The sequence below is a fragment of the Rutidosis leptorrhynchoides genome, chromosome 6, assembly GCF_046630445.1.
Source record: "Rutidosis leptorrhynchoides isolate AG116_Rl617_1_P2 chromosome 6, CSIRO_AGI_Rlap_v1, whole genome shotgun sequence".
Taxonomy (NCBI): Eukaryota; Viridiplantae; Streptophyta; class Magnoliopsida; order Asterales; family Asteraceae; genus Rutidosis; species Rutidosis leptorrhynchoides.
The window spans coordinates 185,744,015-185,760,595 of record NC_092338.1 but is presented as its reverse complement, the minus strand read 5'-3'; the positions used below and the strand labels follow the sequence as shown (position 1 = coordinate 185,760,595).

At 27.4% G+C, this 16,581-nt stretch overlaps 1 protein-coding gene across 1 annotated transcript in view; it reads right to left on the bottom strand.

The window, feature by feature from the left end:
* The window catches only part of LOC139854303 (uncharacterized), a 48,470-nt gene extending 42,693 nt beyond the window's left edge, over positions 1-5,777 (bottom strand). The window contains exons 1-4 of the mRNA XM_071843615.1: positions 5,769-5,777; positions 4,809-5,068; positions 4,527-4,718; positions 2,598-2,650 (exon numbers count right to left, since the gene is read on the bottom strand). Coding sequence (XP_071699716.1) covers positions 2,598-2,650; positions 4,527-4,718; positions 4,809-5,068; positions 5,769-5,777 — 514 coding nt within the window. The remainder of the gene's footprint in view (positions 1-2,597; positions 2,651-4,526; positions 4,719-4,808; positions 5,069-5,768) is intronic.
* Between the last annotated feature and the right edge of the window lie 10,804 nt (positions 5,778-16,581).

Below are 16,581 nucleotides of genomic sequence, written 5' to 3'. Positions count from 1 at the left end.
ACTATTACTATGAACCAGAAAATTTGGATGTCTATCAATTTAACCGCTTAAAATAATTTTTCGTTTTGAAATTTTAGAGAAGAAATAGAGAAAATTTCTAAGTCCTAAAGCGTCTAAATCTTAATCTAAAGAAAAAGTACTTAAGGGATTTTACGGCAAAGCCTAAAAATCTAGAAATAAAAATAAGCTACGGCAAAATACTAAATTTAAAACTAGCTACGAACAATAAAAATACAATATTATGCTAAAAACAAATAAAAATAAACAAAAAAAAAATAAAAATAAACTTAAAGTTGTAAAAAGTACAATTTTTATAAAAATATTATTTTTATCTTTATTATTTTATAAAAGTATTAATTTTTATTTATAATAAAACTAATTAAAATACAAAATACAAATTAATTTAAAAACTAAAACTAAATATTAATAATAATAAATTAAATAGGGTTTATAAATAATAATAATTAATAATATTTCGTAATTAATGTGAAATAGGGTTTCTGGTCAGGCTGGTCAGGACGGCTCCGCGAGTCGCGGTTCCACGTACCAGTAATTCTCCGCGAGTCGCGGAGTTTGCAAAACGTTTTTTTTATATTGTTTTTCTAAAAATATATATAAATATATTTATACAAAAATAAATTAAAAATATAGCGTTTCGCTGATTCCCCGGTAGCGGCGCCAAAATACTTGATGTTATGCGAGGTGTATATGAAATAGCTATATATTTTACTAGGAAAAACTATTAAATACGATACAATTTTACACAAAATATGACAAGTTTTAATTATTTATTTACAAATGGGATATACCTAAACCTTGCTACAACACTATAGGCAGTGTACCTAATCGTAGAGTAGTGTAGTTTTTAGTAAGTCCGGTTCATTCCACAGGGAGCTGGCTTATTTCACACTATATTTTAAACAATTATATTCGTACAAAATATATTATATTAATAATATATAAAAGGGGGTTTTACCGTTTAATGACCGGTTTGTCGATTTTATATTTTAAGCGAAGCGTAAAGTAAATGACGATATTTAACTAACAATATAAAATAAATAACAATAATTAAAATGACAATAAATAAAAGTACGAGGAAATATGAAATAAAATATATTATGCTTATTTAAACTTCCGTAATCATGATGTTTGACGTGTTGATTTTTAGTTTATTCCCATGGGTTAATTGTTCTTTGTCCTGGATTATTTAATATGCCCGTCTGGTTTTGTCCATAACAGTCAATCAGTCATAAATATAAAGTGCGAGTGTCCTCGTCAAATTATCCTTATATCCGAAGTCAAATATTCCAACTAATTGGGGACTTAAACTGTAACAAGGTTTTAATACTTTGTTTAATAATTACACCAGGATATCGACTGCGTGTAATCCAAGGTTTAATACTTTGTTAACAATTACGCCAAGTGTCCTTGTACATAATTTCACCCCTGTTTTAATAATTCCATAGACTATTAATTCATTCCCGTGTCCGGTTAAATGAACGATTATTCGTACATATAAATATCCCGCCCAACGTGTCTGATTGAGTGTATATGGTTATTTATAGGGATGTCCAATTGTAAATCTTTATATTAAAATTAACAAACTATCATTTAGTTAAACAAATATAAAGCCCATTAATAGCCCATAGTCTAATTTCCACAAGTATCGTTCTTTTGTCCAAACCTCAATTATGGTACAAAGCCCAATTACCCAATTTTAGATATTTTTAGCTCAACATCATGATTACTTCGGTTCAAATAAGCATAATAACAACTTAGTTACGAGACATTAATTTAAAAAGGGAGAACATAACTTACATTGATTATTTAATGCGTAGTGTTACACGGACAGAGTTCCGGCTTAAAAACCCGTAAATAACCGTTACATAACCCAAACTAACTAATATAAAACTACCCTATACTATATATATATATATATATATATATATATATATATATATATATATATATATATATATATATATATATATTATATTTATTTATTACAGAGTATTATTATTTTTTTATGTGTTTTAAACTCGGCAGAATGCATGGCCTTTTATAGGCATTTCTGATTTTTGCAGCTTCGCGAGTTGCGGTATTTTAAGCCTGCAAACTCCGCGAGTCGCGAAGTTTGAAAATCCAGCTCACACAATTTTGGAACCTTGCTTGTCGACATAATTTATATATAAATATAAAATATAAATAATTAATATAATTATTTATATATTATATTATATTCTTGTGCATAGTAGACTTGTAATTTTTGGTCCATTGCGTCGGGCGTTGATAGTTGGCTCGGGTACCGGTTTCGGATTTTCGAACGCCTTTTCGTATAATTTAATATCTTGTACTTTGCGTTTCACAACTTGTACTTTTGTCATTTTTAGACGTTTCTTATCAATAAGTTGAACCACTTGGATTGTATCTTGTACATTTGAGCTTTTTGGACGTTTTTGTCTTCAAATCATCGTTTTCGCCTTTTGTCTTCGCACTTATTTAATATAAACGATTACAACTTAAAATAGAACAATTACAACTAAATAATTTACATATTGGGAGGATATTGCTATAAAATATATGTTCATTTGGAGCACTATCAGGACTCGAACCCATGACTTCTCGAAACCCAGCAAACACCCCAAGCCACCTGATCCGTTTGGGTTTTTTGATTAATATCACAAACAGAACCTATATAACCGGGCTAATTACCTATTCCTTCATCTTCCCCATTTATAAATCAACCGATACCCAATCGTTAAATAACTGTTTGATTCAGTTTCAAGACTTGAATGATAATAACTTGTAATAGTGATTCTAAATTAACAGAATCAAAAACAAAAGAGATTAAAATAGGATAGCTGGAAAATAGATTCGTGAAAGCAAACGAAAACTCAAATCCCAATCTCAAATCGACTAAACTCCGAAATTTATTACTCAACGAGTTAACAATTAGTTTTAGGATTTATAATTTATATAAAAACATTTAAAGATTGATTTAATTAATCGATAACAGAAAAAAATTAAAAAAAATAACCCTTCTATTCAGACTCTGAAGAACACGTCCACAGCTTGATTCCATTTTGAAATTTTAGAAGGTTTTAGACAAAATTTATAACATGAAATATGTTCTAATTTGTTCATATGAACTTTCTGGGTCATTAATTTAATTCAAAACATCAAAGAATTTACGAATTTCATGATGAACAAATTATGTTGACTTTTTGAATGAAACTTTGACTCGACAATTAATTATCAATATGAAAAATTAAAGTTTAGAAATTTACAGAGAGCTTCACTGGATGATTCCTGATAATTATGCATTAATAGATTTTGAAAAATGATTAATAATCGGGTTATGGCTAAAAAGTTGAAGAACAGGGATAGATGGTTCGGTTTATTTGATATCTGGTTTCTTTTTTTTTAATGACTGCAGATACAATCAGTATATATCTATAATGAGAATATTAATTCACTTTTGGAGCAGTAATGTTAATTGTTGGTTTGTGCTGGTATTCGACAATCAATCACAGGCTTAACAGAAGAAAGAAGAAAAAAATAATGGATATAAGAATCAGATCAATATCGCGTAACAATATCTGTATTTATATTATTAGTTTTTAATATTTGTATATATCTATATCTATCTGTCTTTTTCTATATTTATCTGTATTTATGAATTATATGTATTTATGTATTTGTATTTATATATATATAATTAATCTTATTCATTAATAATTGTAACAGTAATAATAATATTTCTAATATTAATAATTTAATAATAATATTAATAATAATGATAATAATAATAATAATAATAATTTATAATAGTAATAATAATATTATTATTAATGATAATGACAATTATCATATTTATAACAATCATGTTATTAATATTAATATTAATTATAATAATACTAATTTTATTAATGACAATAATAATATTAGTAATAATAATACTATAACCATTTATATAAATCAAACTTCATATCTAATATAATATTAATAATACTGATTTTAATATTAATATAATAGCAATGAAAGTAGTAATAATATTCTCAGTATAACGACTATATTGTTAATTTGTAATTACATTTAATATATTAATATAATAATTTATCGATTATATTATTGTTCCTATTTATATAATATATAATTGAATAATTATACACTGTATATATATATATTACAATATAATTATAATAATATTTATACATAGAAACCAAATATATTTATATATAGATTCGTTTTATATTACACTTAATTATTTTGTATCTTATTACTTATTTAATTCTAATGTTTAAATTATATTTTATAATTTCAAATTATTATATATACTTTCATATATATATAATCATATTCATTTATATAATGGTTCGTGAATCGTCGGGAATGGTCGAAGGTCAATTGAATATATGAACATCGTTTCAAAATTTTTCCAGACTCAACATTACATACTTTGCTTATCGTATCGAAATCATATAAAGATTAAGTTTAAATTTAGTCGGAAATTCCCGGGTCGTCACATGTGTCCATTCAGATCATCCCCTATAATTAGTCGATGATCCGCTGGGCACCCCCTCACTACCTCATCTAACAATTCCCAAAAACTCTTCTTTTTCGCATCACTTAAACCCGCATGAGGTGCGTACACGCTAATGACCGTGAAAGTTTCCTCCTTAATAATTAGACTAACCGACATAATCCTATCGCTAAACCTACCCACGTCAACAACGTTATCCTTATGTCAATTTCCCAAAAAGATACCTACCCCATTCCGTGCTATCCTAGAACCCGAGTTCCATAACCTATAGTCCTTAATATCTACCGCCCCTTCACCCTTCCATCTAGTCTCTCGAACACACCCTATGTCTACATTACTCTTGATAAAGGTATCAACGAGCTTAATCCTCTTGCCCGTCAAGGTTCCTATATTCCAACTACCCACTCTAATCTTACCAAGGGTGGCTACCCTACTACCGCCTCTAACCCCTCTAAGCCTACCCACCCCTGAACTAGGAGGACATGACCTCAATTGACCATAAGTATGCGTAAGATCTATATTAACCTATACACCAAAAGATGACCTAAGTAAAAGCTAAAATATGACTGTTAAATAAGTATTTATTGTTACTTAAAATATTAAAAACAGAAGATAAATAGAAATAGATGTATGTTATAGCTAATATAGATTTTAAAATGGAATGCAAGTATAACAGTAATATCAATATAAATATGATATAAATATATGAGTATATAGATAAGGGTTTACTCCTAATATATATATGTATATGCAGGAATCAGCAAGCAATTGACACAAAGATAAATCGAGAGAGAGAAACGTAACCGGCCGAAAAGTTAAATTTCCGGTTACAAGAGGCGGCGGCCGGCGGGAGAATTGTGGTAAAGTAAAGGGTGGTAATTTCCTATGCGAAGAAACGTTCTTGGGCCAGGGATGAGGTCTGTGATTGTTCACTCGCCGGAAATTGGCCGGAAAAGCATGTAAATTGACCAGGAAAAGTCACCTACGACGGTGGTTCTTGGCGACGCGTGGGATCTCCGTCATCGGCGAGAGTGGTCTCGTTCTGATCGTTAGCTATAATCAGGTTAAATGAAAGTGGTGGTGTCTTTTTAAAATCAACAGATTTGAAGAATTTTGACAAGCAAGATATATGCCCTCTTGGTAATTTTTGTGTACGTTGGGAGAAAAAAATCTTGTCACATAGGTTCCATAATATTGCCACTCACTATTTTGATAATCCACTCACATCATTCATTATGTAGTTGTACTATGTGCATAAATAGTTGTACAGACATGTACATGATCGGTGCATCCATCAAAATAGTAAGTAAAAAATATCATTGGTCCCTCCACGCGAACTCAATAATCCAATTTTCAAAACTGTGTCAGCCAGCCTATCAAAGAAAAACTAGTGTTAATTATTGAAGCTTGTAGTAATTATAAAAGTGTAGCAGGTATGTTGCTAGAAAATGAAGTATTTTTTATTGGACGTAACATTGCATAACCTGACTGGATAGTATTGTAACCATTTTTAATAATGGCAAACAAATCCAGTTACAAGTAATTTACCACAGATTCAAACCCACAATATGATAGATACCGCTTGGTCAATGGCCTTTTGATATTATTGTACTCATTTTAAGTAATTGCTTGTGAAACTCCAACCTTTCTATAGAGGTCTTTGGGTTAATTGGAATTGAATTAAATATTATAATAATATACATTTAAGAGTAAAAGTTGCATAAATATTGAGAAGAATACCTCATTGAAATTTATAAAATCAGTAGCTTTTCTGTTGTTTGTTCACTGTTAGTTAACATCCATGTATTGCCTGTTGATGGCTATTTCATTTGGTCTATTGTTTTGTAATCCTTCATGATGAAGGTTTTTGACGTTGTTTGTGACGACCCGGAAATTTCCGACCAAATTTAAACTTAATCTTTATATGGTTTCAACATGATAAGCAAAGTCTATTAGATTGAATTTTAGAATTTTTGAACTATTTCATGAAAGCATTTAACCCTTGACTATTCCCGACGATTCACGAACAATTTTTTGTAAATAAATATGTATATATAAATGTAATTATATGTATATTAACTTGAAATTATAAAATATAATTTAACCATTAGAAATAAATTTGTAAAATAAGATACATGATATTATATTTCTATTAATATTTATTATATATATATATATATATATATATATATATATATATATATATATATATATATATATATATATATATATATATATATATATATATATATATATATATATATATATATATATATATATATTACTATCCAATATAAGTTATTATATAATATAAATTATAAATGATAACATGTAATATTAATATATTAAAAATTAATACAACAATAATATTACTCTCATTACTAAAAGAAGTATTAGTGGTAATATATATCGATTTGAAGTGTCAAAAATTAAATTATTATAATATTATCATTATTACTAATAATGTTATTGTTATTAAACTTATAGATATTATTATTATTAATAATATAATTATTATTTATAATATTAAGAAGTATTATTATTATAGTTATATTTAATAATTAATGAGACTAAATATAATACATATATGTATATATATATATATATATATATATATATATATATATATATATATATATATATATATATATATATATATATATATATATATATATATAAGGATATATTTGAATACAGTGAATAAATATCAATAAATATATAAAAATTCATATATATATATATATATATATATATATATATATATATATATATATATATATATAGAATTACAAATTATAATATAATTGACATGTTCTTATTATTACATTCATTATTATTAATATGTATATTAATATTAACATTAAAATTAGTATTATTATTATTATTTGTTATTAGATAATATTATTAAGAATTATTGTTATTATAAATTATTATCATTATCAATATCTTAGTTATTAGAAAATAATACAATTATTATTATCAATAATATTATTAAAATCATTTTTTTTACTTTATATATTTGATAAAGATAATATTGATATTATTATTATTATTATTGATTCTATTATCAATATTATTAGAAATAGAAATTTAATTATTATTAATATAATTATAATTATTAATTATTAATATCATTATAAAAAAATAAAAAAAATAAAAAAATAAAAAAATAATAAAATTGTATAAGTGGATTTAGTCACAGAATCTGATTCACGTAGCATCACGCTGTATTTAATTTTTTTATATCTCAAAAAACATTGCATAAGCAGTATTAATCGTACAGAGTAGTTGAATTTATCTAATCGGTTTATTAAATTAACTTTTCTGATTGTAATCGCTGTCCCAAATTTGTTACCAGTCCAAATCACCCTACATTGTAGACAAATCGATCCCATCAGCTTTATTAAGCCTCAAGTAAACGACATCTAAAGCTATACACTTCTGCAATTCGAAAATTAAAATCAAAATACAGGAAATCAGTCGTTGTTCCCTGTTCTTGCTCATTTTTCAAATAAATTGAATTCTTAATGAATTTCAAAAATGTAAAGAAGCTGTTTTGTTAGGAATATCCTACTTAAGCTCACTGCAAATTTTCAAGCTTCAATTTTTCTTATTGATTACAAATTTCGAAGTCAAAGTTCAACTTTAAAAAGTCAAATAAATCGTTCTTCATGAAATTCGAACTTGTTCTTATGTTTCCAGTTAAATTGCATATTCAAAAATTTTCTAAGATAGATTTAGAGTATAATTCATGTTGAAACCGAGAGCCAAAACGCTTTTAAAATCGAAATCAGAGTTGGTGTTCATCTTCTCCAAAACGGGTCTGATAAATTTTTTTTTAAAATTCTGTTTGTTTGCTGTTAAAAACAATTCAAAGGTTTCACATTAAATTCGTTTATGTTTAGTTTATGATCCCAAAACCTAATTCAGTCGATTATTGATATGGATGTATGATCAATGATCGAGCAGAGTATTGAAGAAGAAGAGAGAATATGAAACAGAAACTATCGGGTTAAGTAAATATTAGCTAGGTTTGAATACAGAAAAACAGATACAGTTGGATGGTTGGGTGTCTAGTCGGTTTAACGAGAGGTCACGGGTTCGAGTCCTGGCTTGGGCGATTCATTATTCTTTTTGAGCTTTTGAAGGTAGTCATTTATCAATTTATTATTATTATTATTATTATTATTATTATTATTATTATTATTATTATTATTATTATTATTATTATTATTATTATTATTATTATTATTATTATTATTATTATTATTATGATTGTTATTGTTATTACTGTTATTGTTATTATTATTACTATTAGTGTTAAAATTATTAATATTATTATCATATGTAAAAGTATTATAATCATTATCATTATCATTATTATTATTATAAGTATTAGTAATATTGTTATTAGTAGTAAACTTATCATTTTAGTATTATTATTATCATTATGATTATGATTATGATTATCATTATTATTATGAAAGTAATAACAATATATTATTATTATCATTAACATTAGGATTATTATCCTTTTATAAATATTAGTTTTATCAATATACTTATAATTATTAATAGCATAATTATCATTATTATTGTTATAAGTATCATCATTAATATTTACTATTATTATTATTATGATTATCATTATCTATACTGTTATTATTAAAATTTACTATCATTACTATCAATTTTTACTAAAGCTATCAATAAAACTATCAGTATTATTTTTATAATTATTAGCAATGATATCATTATTATTATTAGTTTTATTGTTATTAGTATTATCATTAAGTTAACAAACAAAAGATATTTATAAAATAAATATAGATATACAAATATATATATATATATATATATATATATATATATATATATATACATATACATATATATTTAATACAAAACTTAACTATATAAATATGGTTATTTACTTAATATATATATATATATATATATATATATATATATATATATATATATATATATATATATATATATATATATATATATATATATAATATGACATATATAGGTTATTAACATAAAAATTATATCACTAATAATAAATACATATATATATTTGTTCGATTACAATTATGTATATTAATAAATATACAAATGATATAGGTTCGTGAATCCGAGGCCAACCCTACACTTGTTCAATGTCGTCATATGTATTTTTACTACAAAATACAGTACCGTGAGTTTCATTACTCCCTTTTGAAATGCTTTTGCAATATATATTTTTGGAACTGAGAATACATGCGCTTTTATAAATGTTTAACGAAATAGACACAAGTAATTGAAACTACATTCTATGGTTGAATGATCGAAGCCGAATATGCCCCTTTTTGCTTGGTAGCCTAAGAATTAGTAAACCGATCTACTAATTGACGCGAATCCTAAAGATAGATCTATTGGGCCTAACAAATCCCATCCAAAGTACCGGATACTTTAGTACTTTGATGTTGTTTTTATCATGTCCGATGGATGTCCCGGAATGATAGGGGATATTCTTATATGCATCTTGTTAATGTCGGTTACCAGGTGTTCAATCTATATGAATGATTTTTGTCTCTATGTATGGGACGTATATTTATGAGAAATAGAAATGAAAATCTTGTGGTCTATTAAAATGATAAAAATGAATGATTATGATAAATTAATGAACTCACCAACCTTTTGGTTGACACTTGAAAGCATGTTTATTCTCAGGTACGAAAGAAATCTTTAGCTGTGTATTTGCTCATCTTAGAGATATTATTTGGAGTCATTCATGACATATTTCAAAAGACGTTGCATTCGAGTCATTGAGTTCATCAAGAATATTATCAAGTCATTTACAACAACAACAACAACAACAACAACAACAATACCCAATCCCATAAGAGTGGGGTATGGGGGAGGTGAGATGTAGACAATCCTTCCACTATCCTAGAATAAAGAGAAATCATTTTTCCACTCCGAGTTAAACACTCACAAGAGCGGAGAAAGTCCTCCCTCTCTCTATTCGACGGGTAAAGAGATTGCTTTCAAGGGGGACCTCCGGCCATAAAGAATGAAAAAAACAAAAAAAACAAAAAAAAAACAATTATATATATATATATATATATATATATATATATATATATATATATATATATATATATATATATATATATATATATATATATATATATATATATATATATATATATATAATAGTAATAAAAAATAAGAAAATAAAATATAAAATAAAATATAAAATATAAAATAAAATAAAATAAAAATATAAAATAAAATAAAATAAAATAAAATAAAATAAAATAAAATAAAATAAAATAAAATAAAATAAAATAAAATAAAATAAACAGAGACGCCATGAAAATGGTAGAATCAAATTTTCATAGGTTTTACATCGTGCCTGGAGTTCAATTTAGGCTCTAAGCAGCAGTCAAGTCGTCAATAAATCGACACTTGCTAAGCATCGCTTAACAGAACCGTGTATGGAAAACAAAAAAAAATTATATATATATATATATATATATATATAAGGGAAAAAGAAGACGTACCTTACACAGTAGGGCGAAGCTCAGGACAAAACGAGAGATGCTACCACTAAAAACCAAAAAACATATATGACCACAAACAAGCAACCCTAAACACAACAAAACATACAAACCTAGAAACACACACACACACACCCATACATACAAGAAACAGTACGCAACCAAACAAAAAACATGAACACCTGAAATGTACCCGCGAGCATACATACAAACATACATAATAGCAGACCCACATACGTATACAAATATACATACAGAAACAAACGTTACAAGCCCGCATAAACAACAAACGCAACATACATAAAGCAAACAAATAAACATGCAAACAAACATACCCACAACCGCAACCTAATCCCTAAACATGAAAAACAAAAATACACATGCAGGCACACATAAACATACCCAGTAAAAAGAAGAGGGCCCGGTAATAAACAAAGTGCAGAAAAACACGCTATCAGGTCATTTATAGTTTAGATATATTATGAAATGGTATGCATGCCTGTCAACTTTCGATGAAATGAAAGTTTGTCTTTTAAAAATGAATGCAATGTTTGTAAAATGTTTCATATAGAGGTCAAGTACCTCGCGATGTAATCAACTATTGTGAATCATTTATAATCGATATGAACGGGTCCTTTCAGTTGGTATCAGAGTGGTGGTCTTAGCGAACCTGGTCTGCATTAGTGTGTCTAACTGATAAGTCGTTAGGATGCATTAGTGAGTCTGAACTTCGACCGTGTCTGCATGTCAAAAGTTTTGCTTATCATTTTCGTCGGAAAATTTCTTGCTTATCATTCTTAGTCTAGACACATCTTATTGCATTGATTGCATGAATAGTGTATAGACAAAACTCATATCTTAGCGTATTAGCTAATTCATATCTTAGCGTATCTGTTACTGTAAACTTTGCCTGACATATTCCGTAAATCCCTCCGTAACCTACGGGATCTTCTGTACTATACATAAGTATTCTATGTAATTAGAATATCATTCGATATCCGAAAATCATTTCATATCGAAAACCCTTTATCTAATCGTACAAGATGGAACTCGCCACTAGTTCAAGTCCCTCAGATTCCGTATGGAATTTCACTCAAGCTCCGAAAGCAGTGTGACTGGAATGGATCAACCAGTCAGTCATCACCAATTCTGGATGAATTGGGGATGGGTTCGTAGTTGACTTAATCAATGGAGACGCGAAGAAGGAGATCCCTTCCACTAACTGAATTCACCTCTCAACGAGGAACCTGAAGCACTTACTGACGAACCTATCCGAAACACCATTTTCAGCCTCATTTCCAGAGTATCTCGTCATAATTATATACTATACCAAATTCTAGATCTTATTTATCCGCTCATCCGAACCGACAATCACCCAGGTGTAATAGAAGAAGTCAACGAGCTTCGCGCCCGGGTAGTAGTTTTGGAGAATATGGTGCAAAGGTTACAAGCACCAGGAACAGCACCGGCAGCAACAGTACCACCAACAGCAACATCCACATCTCACACCTCGACATCATAATCTGTACCTCGAGCATCAACATCGTACTTACCATAGATACCAAGGAGTACTAATAAGAATCAACGATGAAGTATTGATTCATAACTTCATTGGAGAACTATTAGGCGGCGTTAGAGATTATTTATTTTAGCTCAAACCAAAAAGCAAATGAGATTAATATCATATTAACTCATAAATCCATGATTACATCTGAAGAAAATATACATGTATATATGTTTTCATAAAGATTGTAATTAAAAATTCTTTTGTACAAACGGTTAATGGTGAAAATATTTTAATGGGTAGGTAATACCCGAGGAATATTTAAATTTCACAGTAATCAGTTACACGGTACATTCTGCGAATCTGATTCAACAGTCATTCACTATCCTACTTACAACCACCGATATACGTATCCGTTCACCGCAGAATAACCATTTTCATCCAATTTCATATTTGGATTTTGATTGACCAGAATCCAACACGTGGCATAATGAAGAAAACATTGGACAAAATAAAATTTGTTAGAAACAAACAAATTAACTATGAGAAATTTTGTTAAGAATCCACGCTAACTGTTCCTAGCTAACTGATTACATTTTATTTATCGCAATTTAATTATCACAATTTATATTCTCGCAAATTTATTTATCGTCATTTAATTTCTATTATTTATTTTACGTACTTTAAATATCGGGACATGTGACAACCCGAAAATTTCCAACCAAATTTAAACTTTAATCTTTATATGTTTCCAACACGATAAGCAATATTTGTTAAGTTAAATTTCAAGAATTTTAAACTATGTTCATACATTCATTCAACCTCGACCAAGTTCCAACGATTCACGAACCATTAAATGAATATGATTATATATGTATATGTGTATATATATTATAACTTGAAACGTAAACAAAATATTAGATTAAATACTTTATATGATTGTATCTGTTTCAAAATGTTTATCAATGGAATTAGAAGATAAGATCAAATGATTGAATTATCAGATATATTGAATTATGATTACAAGTCTCTGTTGAAAGGCCCACGTTGATTTGAGAAATCTTTCCATTTTAACAATATTCGAAAAATGGTAAAGTGATTTATAAATAAGAACAAATTGTCAATCATTGAGAACTAGACAAAGGATAGTGGAAGATTGAATATCATAAAGACTCGATTGATCTATTTAGTTTCAAACGTACAAAGACGTTTTCAGTTTAAAAAGAACTTTATTATTAAAACGTATATAACTTTTATAAATATCTAGAACCACTTTTGACAACTCATTACTTAACTAGTATGATAAAGATAACGATATTTATATTTTATTTAATTAAATATATATAACGATTTAAATTAATATTATATATATTTATACACGTATTATACGTACATAGTTTTATACTTTTACTATACTTAAACTTTACCTTTGTAGTGACCCGAACTTTTCCATGTTTATATATATTAATTGAGATTGATATTTACATGATTAAATGTTTCCAACATGTTAAGCAATCAAACTTGTTAAGACTTGATTAATTGAAATATGTTTCATATAGACAATTGACCACCCAAGTTGACCGGCGATTCACGAACGTTAAAACTTGTAAAAATGACACGATGATATATATATGGATATACATATGGTTAACATGAGATTATGATAAGTAAGTATCTCCATAAGTATATTAACAATGAGTTATATACATATAAACAAGACTACTAACTTAAGGATTTCGAAACGAGACATATATGTAACGATTATCGTTGTAACGACATTTAAATGTATATATATATATATATATCATATTAAGATATATTAATATATCATAATATCATGATAATATAATAATTTAACATCTCATTAGATATAATAAACAATGGGTTAACAACATTAATTAAGATCGTTAACTTAAAGGTTTCAAAACAACACTTACATGTAACGACTAACGATGACTTAACGACTCAGTTAAAATGTATATACATGTAGTGTATTTAGATGTATTAAAATACTTTTGGAAGACTTCAAGACATATATCAAAACACTCATACTTAACAAAAATGGTTACAGTTACTTTTCCATTCTTTTCTTTCATCAAGAATTCTAGTCGTATTCTTACCCGTATTATACACAGCTTCAAAACGTACTTACTATGAGTATATACCAATAGGAACTAGCATGAGATTCCACTCTTGATTATGTCATGTATGACTAATCAATTTTAACTTCTACCATGAGCTAGTCAACTAACTAGAACTCCTTTTAACCCCACTCACCACTCACCAATTACCACTCATCATTCACTCCATTTCACTTCCAATTCTCTTTCTAATTCTCTCTCAACACACACACACACACACACTATTATGAACGTATTTTTCCAGTAGTTAATCATCATCTTCATCAAAAATCACTTCAAGAATCAAGCTATAATCATCATAGGAAGAACACTTCAAAAATCCCTTCAAGTTTACTAATTTACTTCCAAGCTTTCTAATCCATTCCAAGTAATCATCTAAGATCAAGAAACCTTTGTTATATACAGTAGGTTATCTTTCTTATTCAAGGTAATATTCATATTCAAACTTTGATTCAATTTCTATAACTATAAACTATCTTAATTCGAGTAAAAATCTTACTTGAACTTGTTTTTGTGTCATGATCCTACTTCAAGAACTTTCAAGCCATCCAAGATCCTTTGAAGCTAGATCATTTCTTGTCACTTCCAGTAGGTTTACCTACTAAACTTGAGGTAGTAATGATGTTCATAACATCATTCGATTCATATATATAAAACTATCTTATTCGAAGGTTTAAACTCGTAATCACTAGAACATAGTTTAGTTAATTCTAAACTTGTTCGCTAACAAAAGTTAATCCTTCTAAATTGACTTTTAAAATTAACTAAACACATGTTCTATATCTATATGATATGCTAACTTAATTATTTAAAACCTGAAAACACGAAAAACACCGTAAAACCGGATTTACGCCGTCGTAGTAACACCGCGGGCTGTTTTGGGTTAGTTAATTAAAAACTATGATAAACTTTGATTTAAAAGTTGTTATTCTTAGAAAATGATTTTTATTATGAACATGAAACTATATCCAAAAATTATGGTTAAACTCAAAGTGGAAGTATGTTTTCTAAAATAGTCATCTAGACGTCGTTCTTTCGACTGAAATGACTAGCTTTACAAAAACGACTTGTAACTTATTTTTCCGACTATAAACCTATACTTTTTCTGTTTAGATTCATAAAATAGAGTTCAATATGAAACCATAGCAATTTGATTCACTCAAAACGGATTTAAAATGAAGAAGTTATGGGTAAAACAAGATTGGATAATTTTTCTCATTTTAGCTACGTGAAAATTGGTAACAAATCTATTCCAACCATAACTTAATCAACTTGTATTATATATTATGTAATCTTGAGATACCATAGACACGTATACAATGTTTCGACCTATCATGTCGACACATCTATATATATTTCGGAACAACCATATACACTCTATATGTGAATGTTGGAGTTAGCTATACAGGGTTGAGGTTGATTCCAAAATATGTATAGTTTGAGTTGTGATCAATACTGAGATACGTATACACTGGGTCGTGGATTGATTCAAGATAATATTTATCGATTTATTTCTGTATATCTAACTGTGGACAACTAGTTGTAGGTTACTAACGAGGACAACTGACTTAATAAACTTAAAACATCAAAATATATTAAAAGTGTTGTAAATATATTTTGAACATACTTTGATATATATGTATATATTGTTATAGGTTCGTGAATCAATCAGTGGCCAAGTCTTACTTCCCGAAGAAGTAAAAATCTGTGAAAGTGAGTTATAGTCCCACTTTTAAAATCTAATATTTTGGGATGAGAATACATGCAGGTTTTATAAATGATTTACAAAATAGACACAAGTACATGAAACTACATTCTATGGTTGAATTATCGAAATCGAAT